Source organism: Oncorhynchus mykiss, chromosome 3 (assembly GCF_057628025.1).
Source record: "Oncorhynchus mykiss isolate SJ-2025 chromosome 3, ASM5762802v1, whole genome shotgun sequence".
NCBI lineage: Eukaryota > Metazoa > Chordata > Actinopteri > Salmoniformes > Salmonidae > Oncorhynchus > Oncorhynchus mykiss.
Genome location: NC_143024.1, coordinates 82,248,259 through 82,264,307, shown reverse-complemented (window position 1 = coordinate 82,264,307; position 16,049 = coordinate 82,248,259). Strand labels below are relative to the sequence as shown.

General features: G+C 57.8%; 1 protein-coding gene across 4 annotated transcripts in view; it reads right to left on the bottom strand.

Moving 5' to 3' along the window:
* The window catches only part of LOC110520505 (BCL-6 corepressor), a 78,842-nt gene that overhangs the window by 19,101 nt on the left and 43,692 nt on the right, over positions 1 to 16,049 (bottom strand). For all 4 annotated transcript variants that reach the window (XM_036975056.2, XM_036975058.2, XM_036975060.2 and 1 more), the window contains 3 exons: positions 12,370 to 12,696; positions 11,152 to 11,495; positions 10,293 to 10,568 (listed from right to left, as the gene is read on the bottom strand). In XM_036975056.2, coding sequence (XP_036830951.2) covers positions 10,293 to 10,568; positions 11,152 to 11,495; positions 12,370 to 12,696 — 947 coding nt within the window. The remainder of the gene's footprint in view (positions 1 to 10,292; positions 10,569 to 11,151; positions 11,496 to 12,369; positions 12,697 to 16,049) is intronic.

Below are 16,049 nucleotides of genomic sequence, written 5' to 3'. Positions count from 1 at the left end.
AGTGGTGAAGAGCTGAGCAGCATGTAGGTAGAAGCCATGTGTAACACGAGGCTGAGCAGCATGTAGGTAGAAGCCATGTGTAACACGAGGCTGAGCAGCATGTAGGTAGAAGCCATGTGTAACATGAGGCTGAGCAGCATGTAGGTAGAAGCCATGTGTAACATGAGGCTGAGCAGTATGTAGGTAGAAGCCATGTGTAACATGAGGCTGAGCAGCATGTAGGTAGAAGCCATGTGTAACATGAAGCTGAGCAGCATGTAGGTAGAAGCCATGTGTAACATGAGGCTGAGCAGCATGTAGGTAGTAGCCATGTGTAACATGAGGCTGAGCAGCATGTAGGTAGAAGCCATATGTAACATGAGGCTGAGCCCATGTGCCAGAGAGAGAGATGAAGACATCCACCCAGTCTCTGCTCATTACCATTTAAAACGCTGAAAGCGAGGGAGGGAGGAAGAGAAATAAAAAGCGGGGGAGGAAGAGAGTGGGCTTTCATATGCAGCGGCATGGAGGACAAAACTAAACCAACATGAAATATGCAGAACACCGGGTGTCAAGGTGTGTGTACGCACGTGTTAGTGTTGTCATGATACCAGAATGTTCATTACCATTACGATACCAAAACAATACCACATCAACAAAAGGCATATTCACCAAAGTCCCAGAATGGCACTTGAGCCAGACAGATCTTGAGTTCAATATCATTTATTTGAATGGTTCATCTATTGATAACCTGGGTAAATCAAGATGCAGGGTTCTAAAGTGCGAACAACTAAATATTTCGCTGTGCGTGTTGTATTTTGCGCGACCAGGAGTTGTATTTTGGGAGCACTGCGCAACCAGGAGTTGTATTTTGGGAGCACTGCACAACCAGGAGTTGTATTTTGGGAGCACTGCACAACCAGGAGTTGTATTTTGGGAGCACTGCACAACCAGGAGTTGTATTTTGGGAGCACTGCACAACCAGGAGTTGTATTTTGGGAGCACTGCGCAACCAGGAGTTGTATTTTGGGAGCACTGCGCAACCAGGAGTTGTATTTTGGGAGCACTGCACAACCAGGAGTTGTATTTTGGGAGCACTGCACAACCAGGAGTTGTATTTTGGGAGCACTGCACAACCAGGAGTTGTATTTTGGGAGCACTGCACAACCAGGAGTTGTATTTTGGGAGCACTGCGCAACCAGGAGTTGTATTTTGGGAGCACTGCGCGACCAGGAGTTGTATTTTGGGAGCACTGCGCGACCAGGAGTTGTATTTTGGGAGCACTGCGCGACCAGGAGTTGTATTTTGGGAGCACTGCGCGACCAGGAGTTGTATTTTGGGAGCACTGCGCGACTTACCAGATAATAATGGTTGTAATAATAAGGCTTCGCTGGACTGTCCCCGAGGAAAAAGCGACAGCAGATTTGATAGCGTCATCGTTGCACGATTACTACAGGTCAAAGGGTCAAAAGATCTGACCCATATTACCGGCACAACATTTATCTTCCTGGATCGCGGGGAGCACATTTTACATTCACAAACCATGTTGTGGGCAGTTCTAAAACGACTCAGGCGTCGTTAACCATTTGTTTACACTTTGTTCAGTCAAGGTACCCGATTGGCTAGCCAACAACCTGGTAACTTTAACAGTATATCCAAACGTGGGGGCAGGAAAAGGAAAGGCATAGCTTCTTCAGGTGATCAATGATCATAGCAATGACTGAATGACAGATTTGCATGTCCTCATCACAAACCTGACATTCTTAAACAGACAGTGTACAGTTGTCTATGTAATGCATCTCAGTAGGAAACAGTAGAAACCTCATTTTTCACAACTCTTTTTCATTTCAATGACAGGTATTTGTATCAACATTTGAGTTATATTAAACTAATTAATTTACAGAGTTACATAATAGTTTCTAGGGAACATGTGCTTCAGAAGAAGCTAGAAGCATATAGGCCGTATCTAGAATGCATATCAATAAAAATAAAAAATAAATGTTTTGAACATTCTGGTGCTCCTACATTTTTCTAGTTGGGCGTACCAGTGCTACCAAGGAATGTTTCTAATGTAGAGCTCTGAGCCTAGGCCAATTCCCAATACAGGTGAATGCATCTTCAATAGCAGTGTGTGCATGCACTGAGATGGAGTTTGTTTCGACTGATGTCATGGGGCTACAGATGATTAAACATTTCCCCCTTCCATTTGGGACTGATTTTATTGTACTGATCAACAACATTTGCATAGAAGCAAGCTCTTCTTTTTTTAAGTGCGCGCTATGTCTAAGCCCGAATGACGTCATTCACGCACACAGTGAGAGAAGTAATGTAGCAGGCAAGAGACGTGAGGCGAGGGCTACACAGGTTGAAGTTTGTCATGAGTCTTGACCTGGAGGCAGAACTGAGTCATTTCAATTTAGGTCAGCTGCAAAGTCAAAATTGGCAATATTGTAAAAATACATGAGGACAAAAATTTGCTTTTTGGTCTTCATTTAAGGTTATGGTTAGGGTTAGGCAACAAGGATTAGTAGGGTGCTTAAGGTTAGGTTTATAATCTGATTTTATGACTGTGGCTCCTCCAGCTTGTGGTCACTCTGCAGAGCTGCCTCCAGAACAACATTCATGGCGAGAAATGCTAACCTGTGAAGTGAGAAGGGTCGTCACTAGTTACCACACCCACAAGGTTATAACCCCACCGATCTACACACACAGCAGACACTATTATCCAAAGCAACTTAGTCATGCGGGCATACATTTACGTATGGGTGGTCCCGAGAATTGAACCAACTACCCTGTTGTTAGAATTGCCATGCTCTACCAACTGACCTGCAAATGACCTCTAGTCTGTCCTGAAGAACCCCTGAACTCACTGGGAGTCAGGACTGTATCATGTTGTCTCCTCTCTCATACTGACTCTAGTCTGTCCTGAGGAACCACTGCGAGAGAGGGGAGGCCGAGCGAGCGGGAGGCCGAGCGAGCGAGCGAGCACGAGAGAGGAGACAGAGCGCGAGCGAGAGGAGGCCGAGCGAGCGAGAGGCAACAGAGCGCGCGAGAGAGAGAGAGAGAGAGGAGACAGAGAGAGGAGACAGAGCGCAAGAGAGAGAGATGAGAGCGCGAGAGAGAGAGAGGGAGGAGACAAAGAGAGTGCGAGGAGACAGAGAGAGGAGACAGAGCGCAAGAGAGAGAGAGAGTCAGAGCGCGAGAGAGAGAGAGGAGTCAGAGCGCAAGAGAGAGAGATGAGAGCGCGAGAGAGAGAGAGGGAGGAGACAAAGAGAGTGCGAGGAGACAGAGAGAGGAGACAGAGGTGCGGGGAGACAGAGGGAGAGAGACAGAGGGAGCAAGAGGAGCCAGAGCGAGAGAGAGCGAGAGGAGCCAGAGCGAGAGAGACAGAGGGAGCGAGAGGAGCCAGAGCGAGAGAGAGAGAGAGAGAGCGAGAGGAGCCAGAGCGAGAGAGAGAGAGCGAGAGAGAGAGAGCGAGAGAGAGAGCGAGAGAGAGAGAGAGAGCGAGCGAGCGAGCGAGAGAGCGAGAGAGAGAGAGAGCGAGAGAGAGAGCGAGAGAGAGAGCGAGAGAGAGAGAGCGAGAGCGAGCGAGCGGAGGCCGAGCGAGCGAGAGAGCGAGGGGAGGCCGAGCGAGCGAGAGAGCGAGGGGAGGCCGAGCGAGAGAGAGAGCGAGGGGAGGCCGAGCGAGAGAGAGAGCGAGGGGAGGCCGAGCGAGAGAGAGAGCGAGGGGAGGCCGAGCGAGAGAGAGAGCGAGGGGAGGCCGAGCGAGAGAGAGAGCGAGGGGAGGCCGAGAGAGAGAGCGAGGGGAGGCCGAGAGAGAGAGCGAGGGGAGGCCGAGAGAGAGAGCGAGGGGAGGCCGAGAGAGAGAGCGAGGGGAGGCCGAGAGAGAGAGCGAGGGGAGGCCAAGAGAGAGAGCGAGGGGAGGCCAAGAGAGAGAGCGAGGGGAGGCCAAGAGAGAGAGCGAGGGGAGGCCAAGAGAGAGAGCGAGGGGAGGCCAAGAGAGAGATCGAGGGGAGGCCAAGAGAGAGAGCGAGGGGAGGCCAAGAGAGAGAGCGAGGGGAGGCCAAGAGAGAGAGCGAGGGGAGGCCAAGAGAGAGAGCGAGGGGAGGCCAAGAGAGAGAGCGAGGGGAGGCCAAGAGAGAGAGCGAGGGGAGGCCAAGAGAGAGAGCGAGGGGAGGCCAAGAGAGAGAGCGAGGGGAGGCCAAGAGAGAGAGCGAGGGGAGGCCAAGAGAGAGAGCGAGGGGAGGCCAAGAGAGAGAGCGAGGAGACAGAGCGCGACAGAGAGAGAGAGAGAGAGAGAGAGAGGAGCCAGAGCGAGAGAGAGAGAGCGAGAGAGAGAGCGAGAGAGAGAGAGCGAGAGGAGGCCGAGCGAGCGAGAGAGGGGAGGCCGAGCGAGCGAGAGAGGGGAGGCCGAGAGAGCGAGAGAGGGGAGGCCGAGAGAGCGAGAGAGGGGAGGCCGAGAGAGCGAGAGAGGGGAGGCCGAGAGAGCGAGAGAGGGGAGGCCGAGAGAGGGGAGGCCGAGCGAGCGAGACAGGGGAGGCCGAGCGAGCGAGGCAGGGGAGGCCGAGCGAGCGAGACAGGGGAGGCCGAGCGAGCGAGACAGGGGAGGCCGAGCGAGCGAGACAGGGGAGGCCGAGCGAGCGAGAGAGGGGAGGCCGAGCGAGCGAGAGAGGGGAGGCCGAGTGAGCGAGAGAGGGGAGGCCGAGCGAGCGAGAGAGGGGAGGCCGAGCGAGCGAGAGAGGGGAGGCCGAGAGAGAGAGAGCGAGGGGAGGCCAAGAGAGAGAGCGAGGAGACAGAGCGCGAGAGAGCGAGGAGACAGAGCGCGAGAGAGCGAGGAGACAGAGCGCGAGAGACAGAGAGAGAGGAGACAGAGCGCGAGAGACAGAGAGAGAGGAGACAGAGCGCGAGAGACAGAGAGAGAGAGAGGAGACAGAGCGCGAGAGAGAGAGAGGAGACAGAGCGCGAGAGAGAGAGAGGAGAGAGAGGAGAGAGAGGGAGGAGACAAAGAGAGCGAGAGGAGCCAGAGCGAGAGAGACAGAGGGAGCGAGAAGAGCCAGAGCGAGAGAGAGAGAGAGCGAGAGGAGCCAGAGGGAGAGAGACAGAGGGAGAGAGACAGAGGGAGAGGGAGAGGAGCCTGAGCGAGAGAGAGCGAGCGAGCGAGAGAGGGGAGGCCGAGCGAGCGAGAGAGGGGAGGCCGAGCGAGCGAGAGAGGGGAGGCCGAGAGAGAGCGAGGAGACAGAGCGCGAGAGACAGAGAGGAGACAGAGCGCGAGAGAGAGGAGTCAGAGCGCGAGAGAGAGAGAGGAGCCAGAGCGAGAGAGACAGAGAGCGAGAGGAGCCAGAGCGAGAGAGACAGAGGGAGCGAGAGGAGCCAGAGCGAGAGAGACAGAGGGATCGAGAGGAGCCAGAGCGAGAGAGAGAGAGCGAGAGAGAGAGAGAGAGCGAGAGGAGCCAGAGCGAGAGAGAGAGAGAGAGAGCGAGAGGAGCCAGAGCGAGAGAGAGAGAGAGAGCGAGAGGAGCCAGAGCGAGAGAGAGAGAGCGAGAGGAGCCAGAGAGAGCGAGAGGAGCCAGAGCGAGAGAGAGAGAGAGCGAGAGGAGCCAGAGCGAGAGAGAGAGAGAGCGAGAGGAGCCAGAGCGAGAGAGAGAGAGAGCGAGAGGAGCCAGAGAGAGCGAGAGGAGCCAGAGCGAGAGAGAGAGAGAGCGAGAGGAGCCAGAGCGAGAGAGAGAGAGCGAGAGGAGCCAGAGCGAGAGAGAGAGAGAGCGAGAGGAGCCAGAGCGAGAGAGAGAGAGCGAGAGGAGCCAGAGCGAGAGAGAGAGAGCGAGAGGAGCCAGAGCGAGAGAGAGAGAGCGAGAGGAGCCAGAGCGAGAGGAGCCAGAGCGAGAGAGCGAGAGGAGCCAGAGCGAGAGAGCGAGAGGAGCCAGAGCGAGCGAGAGGAGGCCGAACGAGCGAGCAAGAGGAGGCCGAGCGAGCGAGCGAGGGGAGGCCGAGCGAGCGAGCGAGGGGAGGCCGAGCGAGCGAGCGAGGGGAGGCCGAGCGAGCGAGCGAGGGGAGGCCGAGCGAGCGAGAGAGGGGAGGCCGAGCGAGCGAGAGAGGGGAGGCCGAGCGAGCGAGAGAGGGGAGGCCGAGCGAGCGAGAGAGGGGAGGCCGAGCGAGCGAGAGAGGGGAGGCCGAGCGAGCGAGAGAGGGGAGGCCGAGCGAGCGAGAGAGGGGAGGCCGAGCGAGCGAGAGAGGGGAGGCCGAGCGAGCGGGGAGGCCGAGCGAGCGGGGAGGCCGAGCGAGCGGGGAGGCCGAGCGAGAGAGAGAGAGGGGAGGCCGAGAGAGAGAGAGAGGGGAGGCCGAGAGAGAGAGAGCGAGGAGACAGAGCGCGAGAGACAGAGAGAGAGGAGACAGAGCGCGAGAGACAGAGAGAGAGGAGACAGAGCGCGAGAGACAGAGAGAGAGGAGACAGAGCGCGAGAGACAGAGAGAGAGGAGACAGAGCGCGAGAGACAGAGAGAGAGGAGACAGAGCGCGAGAGACAGAGAGAGAGGAGACAGAGCGCGAGAGACAGAGAGAGAGGAGACAGAGCGCGAGAGACAGAGAGAGAGGAGACAGAGCGCGAGGAGACAGAGAGAGAGGAGACAGAGCGCGAGAGACAGAGAGAGAGGAGACAGAGCGCGAGAGACAGAGAGAGAGGAGACAGAGCGCGAGAGACAGAGAGAGAGGAGACAGAGCGCGAGAGACAGAGAGAGAGGAGACAGAGCGCGAGAGACAGAGAGAGAGGAGACAGAGCGCGAGAGACAGAGAGAGAGGAGACAGAGCGCGAGAGACAGAGAGAGAGGAGACAGAGCGCGAGAGACAGAGAGAGAGGAGACAGAGCGCGAGAGACAGAGAGAGAGGAGACAGAGCGCGAGAGACAGAGAGAGAGGAGACAGAGCGCGAGAGACAGAGAGAGAGGAGACAGAGCGCGAGAGACAGAGAGAGAGGAGACAGAGCGCGAGAGACAGAGAGAGAGGAGACAGAGCGCGAGAGACAGAGAGAGAGGAGCCAGAGCGCGAGAGACAGAGAGAGAGGAGCCAGAGCGCGAGAGACAGAGAGAGAGGAGCCAGAGCGCGAGAGACAGAGAGAGAGGAGACAGAGCGCGAGAGAGAGAGAGAGGAGACAGAGCGCGAGAGACAGAGAGAGAGGAGACAGAGCGCGAGAGACAGAGAGAGAGGAGACAGAGCGCAAGAGACAGAGAGAGAGGAGACAGAGCGCGAGAGACAGAGAGAGAGGAGACAGAGCGCGAGAGAGGGAGGAGACAAAGAGAGTGCGAGGAGACAGAGGGAGCGAGATGAGCCAGAGCGAGAGAGACAGAGGGAGCGAGAAGAGCCAGAGCGAGAGAGAGAGAGAGCGAGAGGAGCCAGAGGAGCCAGAGAGAGAGAGAGAGCGAGAGGAGCCTGAGCGAGAGAGAGCGAGCGAGCGAGAGAGGGGAGGCCGAGCGAGCGAGAGAGGGGAGGCCGAGCGAGCGAGAGAGGGGAGGCCGAGCGAGCGAGAGAGGGGAGGCCGAGCGAGCGAGAGAGGGGAGGCCGAGCGAGCGAGAGAGGGGAGGCCGAGCGAGCGAGAGAGGGGAGGCCGAGAGAGCGAGAGAGGGGAGGCCGAGAGAGCGAGAGAGGGGAGGCCGAGAGACAGAGCGCGAGGAGACAGAGCGCGAGGAGACAGAGCGCGAGGAGACAGAGCGCGAGGAGACAGAGCGCGAGGAGACAGAGCGCGAGGAGACAGAGCGCGAGGAGACAGAGCGCGAGGAGACAGAGCGCGAGAGACAGAGCGCGAGAGACAGAGAGGAGACAGAGCGCGAGAGAGAGAGAGGAGTCAGAGCGAGAGAGAGAGAGAGAGGAGTCAGAGCGCGAGAGAGAGAGAGAGGAGTCAGAGCGCGAGAGAGAGAGAGAGGAGTCAGAGCGCGAGAGAGAGAGAGAGGAGCCAGAGCGAGAGGAGCCAGAGCGAGAGAGAGAGAGAGCGAGAGGAGCCAGACCGAGAGAGAGAGAGAGCGAGAGGAGCCAGAGAGAGAGAGCGAGAGGAGCCAGAGCGAGAGCGAGAGCGAGAGGAGCCAGAGCGAGAGAGAGAGAGAGAGCGAGAGAGAGAGAGAGCGAGAGGAGCCAGAGCTAGAAAGAGAGAAAGCGAGAGGAGCCAGAGCGAGAGAGCGAGAGCGAGAGAGAGCGAGAGGAGCCAGAGCGAGAGAGAGAGAGCGAGAGGAGCCAGAGCGAGAGAGAGAGAGCGAGAGGAGCCAGAGCGAGAGAGAGAGAGCGAGAGAGAGAGAGAGCGAGAGGAGCCAGAGCTAGAAAGAGAGAAAGCGAGAGGAGCCAGAGCGAGAGAGCGAGAGCGAGAGAGAGCAAGAGGAGCCAGAGCGAGAGAGAGAGAGCGAGAGGAGCCAGAGCGAGAGAGAGAGAGCGAGAGAAGCCAGAGCGAGAGAGAGAGAGCGAGAGAAGCCAGAGCGAGAGAGAGAGAGCGAGAGGAGCCAGAGCGAGAGAGAGACAGCGAGAGGAGCCAGAGCGAGAGAGGGGAGGCCGAGCGAGCGAGAGAGGGGAGGCCGAGCGAGCGAGAGAGGGGAGGCCGAGCGAGCGAGAGAGGGGAGGCCGAGCGAGCGAGAGAGGGGAGGCCGAGCGAGCGAGAGAGGGGAGGCCGAGCGAGCGAGAGAGGGGAGTCCGAGCGAGCGAGAGAGGGGAGGCCGAGAGAGAGCGAGGAGACAGAGCGAGGAGACAGAGCGAGGAGACAGAGCGAGGAGACAGAGCGAGGAGACAGAGCGAGGAGACAGAGCGAGGAGACAGAGCGAGGAGACAGAGCGAGGAGACAGAGCGAGGAGACAGAGCGAGGAGACAGAGCGAGGAGACAGAGCGAGGAGAGAGGCCGAGAGAGAGAGCGAGGAGACAGAGCGCGAGGAGACAGAGCGCGAGGAGACAGAGCGCGAGGAGACAGAGCGCGAGAGACAGAGCGCGAGAGACAGAGCGAGGAGACAGAGCGAGGAGACAGAGCGAGGAGACAGAGCGAGGAGACAGAGCGAGGAGACAGAGCGAGGAGACAGAGCGAGGAGACAGAGCGAGGAGACAGAGCGAGGAGACAGAGCGAGGAGACAGAGCGAGGAGACAGAGCGAGGAGACAGAGCGAGGAGACAGAGCGAGGAGACAGAGCGAGGAGACAGAGCGAGGAGACAGAGCGAGGAGACAGAGCGAGGAGACAGAGAGCGAGAGGAGCCAGAGCGAGAGAGACAGAGCGAGAGGAGCCAGAGCGAGAGAGACAGAGCGAGAGGAGCCAGAGCGAGAGAGACCGAGGCAGCGAGAGGAGCCAGAGCGAGAGAGAGAGAGAGAGCGAGAGGAGCCAGAGCGAGAGGAGCCAGAGCGAGAGAGAGAGAGAGAGCGAGAGGAGCCAGAGAGAGAAAGAGAGCGAGAGGAGCCAGAGCGAGAGAGAGAGAGCGAGAGGAGCCAGAGCGAGAGAGAGAGAGCGAGAGGAGCCAGAGCGAGAGAGAGAGAGCGAGAGGAGCCAGAGCGAGAGAGAGAGAGCGAGAGGAGCCAGAGCGAGAGAGAGAGAGCGAGAGGAGCCAGAGCGAGAGAGAGAGGAGGCCGAGCGAGCGGAGGCCTGAGCGAGCGAAGGCCGAGCGAGCGAGAGAGGGGAGGCCGAGCGAGCGAGAGAGGGGAGGCAGAGCGAGCGAGAGAGGGGAGGCAGAGCGAGCGAGAGAGGGGAGGCAGAGCGAGCGAGAGAGGGGAGGCAGAGCGAGCGAGAGAGGGGAGGCAGAGCGAGCGAGAGAGGGGAGGCCGAGCGAGCGAGAGAGGGGAGGCCGAGCGAGCGAGAGAGGGGAGGCCGAGCGAGCGAGAGAGGGGAGGCAGAGCGAGCGAGAGAGGGGAGGCCGAGCGAGCGAGAGAGGGGAGGCCGAGCGAGCGAGAGAGGGGAGGCCGAGCGAGCGAGAGAGGGGAGGCCGAGTGAGCGAGCGGAGACAAGGCGAGAGAGACAGAGGGGAGGCCGAGAGAGCGAGCGAGCGAGAGAGGGGAGGCCGAGAGAGCGAGCGAGCGAGGGGAGGCCGAGAGAGCGCGCGAGCGAGAGAGGGGAGGCCGAGAGAGCGAGCGAGAGAGGGGAGGCCGAGAGAGCGAGCGAGAGAGGGGAGGCCGAGAGAGCGAGCGAGAGAGGGGAGGCCGAGAGAGCGAGCGAGAGAGGGGAGGCCGAGAGAGCGAGCGAGAGAGGGGAGGCCGAGAGAGCGAGCGAGAGGAGGCCGGGAGAGCGAGCGAGCGAGGGGAGGCCGAGAGAGAGAGCGAGGAGACAGAGCGCGAGAGAGAGAGAGAGGAGAGAGGTAGAGAGAGTTTGTCTCACCTCGTATCCGAGCCGTGCTGCTCTCTGTAACAACGTCTCTCCAGCATTTTTGTTGACGATTAGTCTTCGTGCCTCTGGGGGGATGGGCCGCACCACAGGAGGCTCAGCAGGGGGTGCCCTCCTCACCCCTGCTTTCTCCGGTGGGACAGTCCCACTGCCATTCACCTGGGGGGGTAGGGAGAGGGGCCCCGTTGCAGGGGAACAGGGCTTGACCGGAGAGCTGAGGTAATGTAGGGGAGAAGAGGGCCTTTTCCTTCGAGCACACTGCTCACTGACCTGACAGGGGGAGGAAGGGTTAGAGAGAACTCACACATACCAATTAAGAAATAGCTACTCACATACAGACAAAGCTGTACCCTCCCACAACGTGTGTCTACCCCCAGTGGAATTGGAGACGGAGCAGCTGTCACTATCCGGGCGAGGTGAGAGCAGAAAACAACCTCTTTTTCCTTTGCAAATCAGACGCTTCAGATGCTTTGCTGCGGCTGCCACATTCCTGTGTGTGTGTGTGTGTGTGTGTGTGTGTGTGTGTGTGTTCACCGCCAAGTCTACTGCTGAAATGCTCCAGGGTTTTCTCGTTATGTAAAGAACGCTCGTACACAGTGTTGGCATTGTTTTACACACACACACACACACACACAATGAGTTTTGCAGGGCAGGAAAGGGTCAGAGAAGCAGCAGCCCTCTTAAACATTGTAAAGGTATTCCATCTCTCGCTCGGTCTTATTCCCTCTCTCCATCTCCCTCCGTACTACTTTTCCCTTTCACTTCCTCCGTCCTCTTGCCACCGCAATCCATTTGGTCACCCTACCAGCCTGTTAAATCTGGAATCTGTGAACGCTGACACTGCCACTCTCACCTTGTCCACCAGAGCTGCTCCCAGATCAGTGCTGCCGTGCTGGTTGCTGGCGCCATTCAGCAGCTCTCTCCTCCGCTCCATCTCTCTCTCCCTCTGGCTGGTGTGTTTGGTCTTGCACGGCCGCTTGCCTTTGGGTTTGTCCATGTCACCATGACGACGTGGCTTGAGAGAGGCGGTGTCACCGGTGGGGGGCTCGGGGGCAGAGGGGAGGGGGAACTGACCCACAGTCTTCACCGCCACCCCTCCTCTCCTGGGCTCCTTGGATCCCCGGTCACAGCCTGGTCCCATCAAGGGCCCCTGGGGGGCCGATCTGTCCCTCTGCTGGGTCAAAGGGAGTAATCCAACTGAGGAGACAGAGACCCTGACGGTTAGGGGTGAGGAGACCGAGACCCTGACGGTTAGGGGAGAGGAGGTAAAGATCTACTAGCTCTCTTTGTGTGCTGATTTATTAATGAGGATGAACATCAGTCTGGGAGACACACACATTTTGCAACAGACTAGATGTTTTCCACAGCGTAATGAATACACCCCAGGTAATTCCCTTTCTTACTCTTCGTCTCTAATCCCTCTCTCTATGATGTGAGCACATGGAAAGCCCTACTTTAACAGACCTTCGTTCTGTTTCTCTTGCTCTCTCTATTTGACTGGCCTCAAGGGGAAACAGTCATTCATCACGTTAGTCACATACACCTGCCCCCATATTTTGAATAGGCATGCGCACATGCTCTCCCACAAACACTCTCTCTCCTCAAGCTAGGCACACGACTTCTCCAGAGCTCTTCAACCCGGAGAGAGAGATTGTGCATCCAGACCCCAGAAGCATATGAATCTAACCCCTGAGAGAGAGAGAACCACAGCTTCTCTAACCCCCCAATGAGATGTACATAGGCCCCCTGGACCCAGAAGGAAGTGTCCGACATCCCTCATGTCCCTGAAACCCTGGTAGGATGACCACACTGCTAACATAGAGAGGAAGTGACATCACAAAGCACATCTATTTTTTTGGCTAAACCATAAAGAGCATAGATTCCTCTCTGGTGGTGGTGTTGAAACCACAGAAGTCAGATGTTGGGGAGATGTTGAGGGTATAGAGGAATAATACGGGACATCTTAGCACCAAGCACAAGACTGCTCTATAGTGAACACAGCAGCAGTGAAAGCCCACCATCACTGACGACAAAGCAACAGAAAAATCACTGCAACCTTCATTGTGCCTACCGCGTTTAGCATCTCCGTTAGCCAGCATCTCTCTGGCCCAGCTCTTCGTGATCTCTGGTTTCTGCGGCAGAGGTTTCACTTCCGGGTCGACCTTGAACTTCCTGTCCCGCGGGGGCGGGGCTTGGGCTGGGGGGAGTGTCCGGGACAGGGAGGAAGGGCTGTGATGTGATGACCATGCCCTCTCCTCTTTGACCTCTAGTCTCTCAGGGGAGGAGGCAGAGGGCTTGCGGAGGCAGAGCCCCTTCAGCTCAATACACACCTTAAGTTTCCTGACCTCTTCATCATCATCATCATTACTAGGAGGAGCTGTAGGCAGCACACAGACATCTGAAGACCCAGGAAGTGGAGGTTAGTGAAGAACGAAAAAAGGACACATACAAACACACATACAGACACAGAAATGCAACAAACACACACATAAACACACACACATGCAGACACAGAAATGCAACAAAGACACACATACACAGTGCCCACTTTTTGTCAAGCTGATGAGCTTAAAGCCTCACGTTAAGCATAGTATTATGATGCTGTGTGTATATATAAAGTGAGAGAGAGCGAGAAGTCGGAAAAGAGAAAAGAGGTAAAATAGTGTTTTCCCCAAATGCACAGGGAGGACAATCCCTCTCGCCTGCCAGCATTGGGAGATCGAGTGTAATGCCACATGCCAAAAGAAAAGGGGAACGGGAACAGAAAGCCAAACAGCCCGGGGGAAGAAAGGAGATGAAAAGAACAGCTCTGAAGAGGGAGGGTAAGCACAGCAGAGGAACAGCACGGCTGAAGAGAATGGCTGTCCTGCTCTCTCTCTCTCCACTCAGACAGGATTAAACACCTCTCTCCCTCCCTCACACAGTGAGAGGATTGGAACTGACAGTGATGAAAGAGAGAGGGAACAGAGAAGAGAGATGAGACATCTATGGTAATGAGGGGAAGAGGGGCAATAGGATGGACAGACAGAAAGAGGGATGGAAGCGAGACAGCTGTGAGAGAAGGGCGATGAGATGGAAAGAGAGAGAGAAAAGGGCGATGGGATGGACAGAGAGAGAGGGGGCGACGGGATGGACAGAGAGAGAGAGAGGGGGGGGGTGATAGGATGGACACAGAGAGAGAGAGGGGGGGCGATAGGATGGACACAGAGAGAGAGAGGGGGCGATAGGATGGACACAAAGAGAGAGAGGGGGCGATAGGATGGACACAGAGAGAGAGAGGGGGCGATAGGATGGACAGAGAGAGAGAGAGGGGGGCGATAGGATGGACAGAGAGAGAGAGAGGGGGGCGATAGGATGTACAGAGAGAGAGAGACGGGGCGATAGGATGGACAGAGAGAGAGGGGGGGGCGATAGGATGGAGAGAGAGGGGGGCGATAGGATGGACACAGAGAGAGAGAGGGGGGGGCGATAGGATGGAGAGAGAGGGGGGCGATAGGATGGACAGAGAGAGAGAGAGGGGGCGATAGGATGGACAGAGAGAGAGGGGGGGCGATAGGATGGACAGAGAGAGAGGGGGGGCGATAGGATGGACAGAGAGAGAGGGGGGGCGATAGGATGGACAGAGAGAGAGGGGGGGCGATAGGATGGACAGAGAGAGAGGGGGGGCGATAGGATGGACAGAGAGAGAGGGGGGGCGATAGGAAGGACAGAGAGAGAGGGGGGGCGATAGGATGGACAGAGAGAGAGGGGGGGCGATAGGATGGACAGAGAGAGAGGGGGGGCGATAGGATGGACAGAGAGAGAGGGGGGGGCGATAGGATGGACAGAGAGAGAGGGGGGGGCGATAGGATGGACAGAGAGAGAGGGGGGGGCGATAGGATGGACAGAGAGAGAGGGGGGGCGATAGGATGGACAGAGAGAGAGGGGGGGCGATAGGATGGACAGAGAGAGAGGGGGCGATAGGATGGACAGAGAGAGAGGGGGCGATAGGATGGACAGAGAGAGAGGGGGCGATAGGATGGACAGAGAGAGAGGGGGCGATAGGATGGACAGAGAGAGAGGGGGCGATAGGATGGACAGAGAGAGAGGGGGCGATAGGATGGACAGAGAGAGAGGGGGCGATAGGATGGACAGAGAGAGAGGGGGCGATAGGATGGACAGAGAGAGAGGGGGCGATAGGATGGACAGAGAGAGAGGGGGCGATAGGATGGACAGAGAGAGAGGGGGCGATAGGATGGACAGAGAGAGAGGGGGCGATAGGATGGACAGAGAGAGAGGGGGCGATAGGATGGACAGAGAGAGAGGGGGCGATAGGATGGACAGAGAGAGAGGGGGCGATAGGATGGACAGAGAGAGAGGGGGCGATAGGATGGACAGAGAGAGAGGGGGCGATAGGATGGACAGAGAGAGAGGGGGCGATAGGATGGACAGAGAGAGAGGGGGCGATAGGATGGACAGAGAGAGAGGGGGCGATAGGATGGGCAGAGAGAGGGGGCGATAGGATGGGCAGAGAGAGGGGGCGATAGGATGGGCAGAGAGAGGGGGCGATAGGATGGGCAGAGAGAGAGGGGGCGATAGGATGGGCAGAGAGAGAGATAGGGGGCGATAGGATGGACAGAGAGAGAGATAGGGGGCGATAGGATGGACAGAGAGAGAGATAGGGGGCGATAGGATGGACAGAGAGAGAGATAGGGGGCGATAGGATGGACAGAGAGAGAGATAGGGGGCGATAGGATGGACAGAGAGAGAGATAGGGGGCGATAGGATGGACAGAGAGAGAGATAGGGGGGGGCGATAGGATGGAGAGAGAGGGGGGCGATAGGATGGACAGAGAGAGAGAGAGGGGGCGATAGGATGGACAGAGAGAGAGGGGGGGCGATAGGATGGACAGAGAGAGAGGGGGGGCGATAGGATGGACAGAGAGAGAGGGGGGGCGATAGGATGGACAGAGAGAGAGGGGGGGCGATAGGATGGACAGAGAGAGAGGGGGGGCGATAGGAAGGACAGAGAGAGAGGGGGGGCGATAGGATGGACAGAGAGAGAGGGGGGGCGATAGGATGGACAGAGAGAGAGGGGGGGCGATAGGATGGACAGAGAGAGAGGGGGGGGCGATAGGATGGACAGAGAGAGAGGGGGGGGCGATAGGATGGACAGAGAGAGAGGGGGGGCGATAGGATGGACAGAGAGAGAGGGGGGGCGATAGGATGGACAGAGAGAGAGGGGGCGATAGGATGGACAGAGAGAGAGGGGGCGATAGGATGGACAGAGAGAGAGGGGGCGATAGGATGGACAGAGAGAGAGGGGGCGATAGGATGGACAGAGAGAGAGGGGGCGATAGGATGGACAGAGAGAGAGGGGGCGATAGGATGGACAGAGAGAGGGGGCGATAGGATGGACAGAGAGAGAGGGGGCGATAGGATGGACAGAGAGAGAGGGGGCGATAGGATGGACAGAGAGAGAGGGGGCGATAGGATGGACAGAGAGAGAGGGGGCGATAGGATGGACAGAGAGAGAGGGGGCGATAGGATGGACAGAGAGAGAGGGGGCGATAGGATGGACAGAGAGAGAGGGGGCGATAGGATGGGCAGAGAGAGGGGGCGATAGGATGGGCAGAGAGAGGGGGCGATAGGATGGGCAGAGAGAGGGGGCGATAGGATGGGCAGAGAGAGGGGGCGATAGGATGGGCAGAGAGAGAGGGGGCGATAGGATGGGCAGAGAGAGAGATAGGGGGCGATAGGATGGACAGAGAGA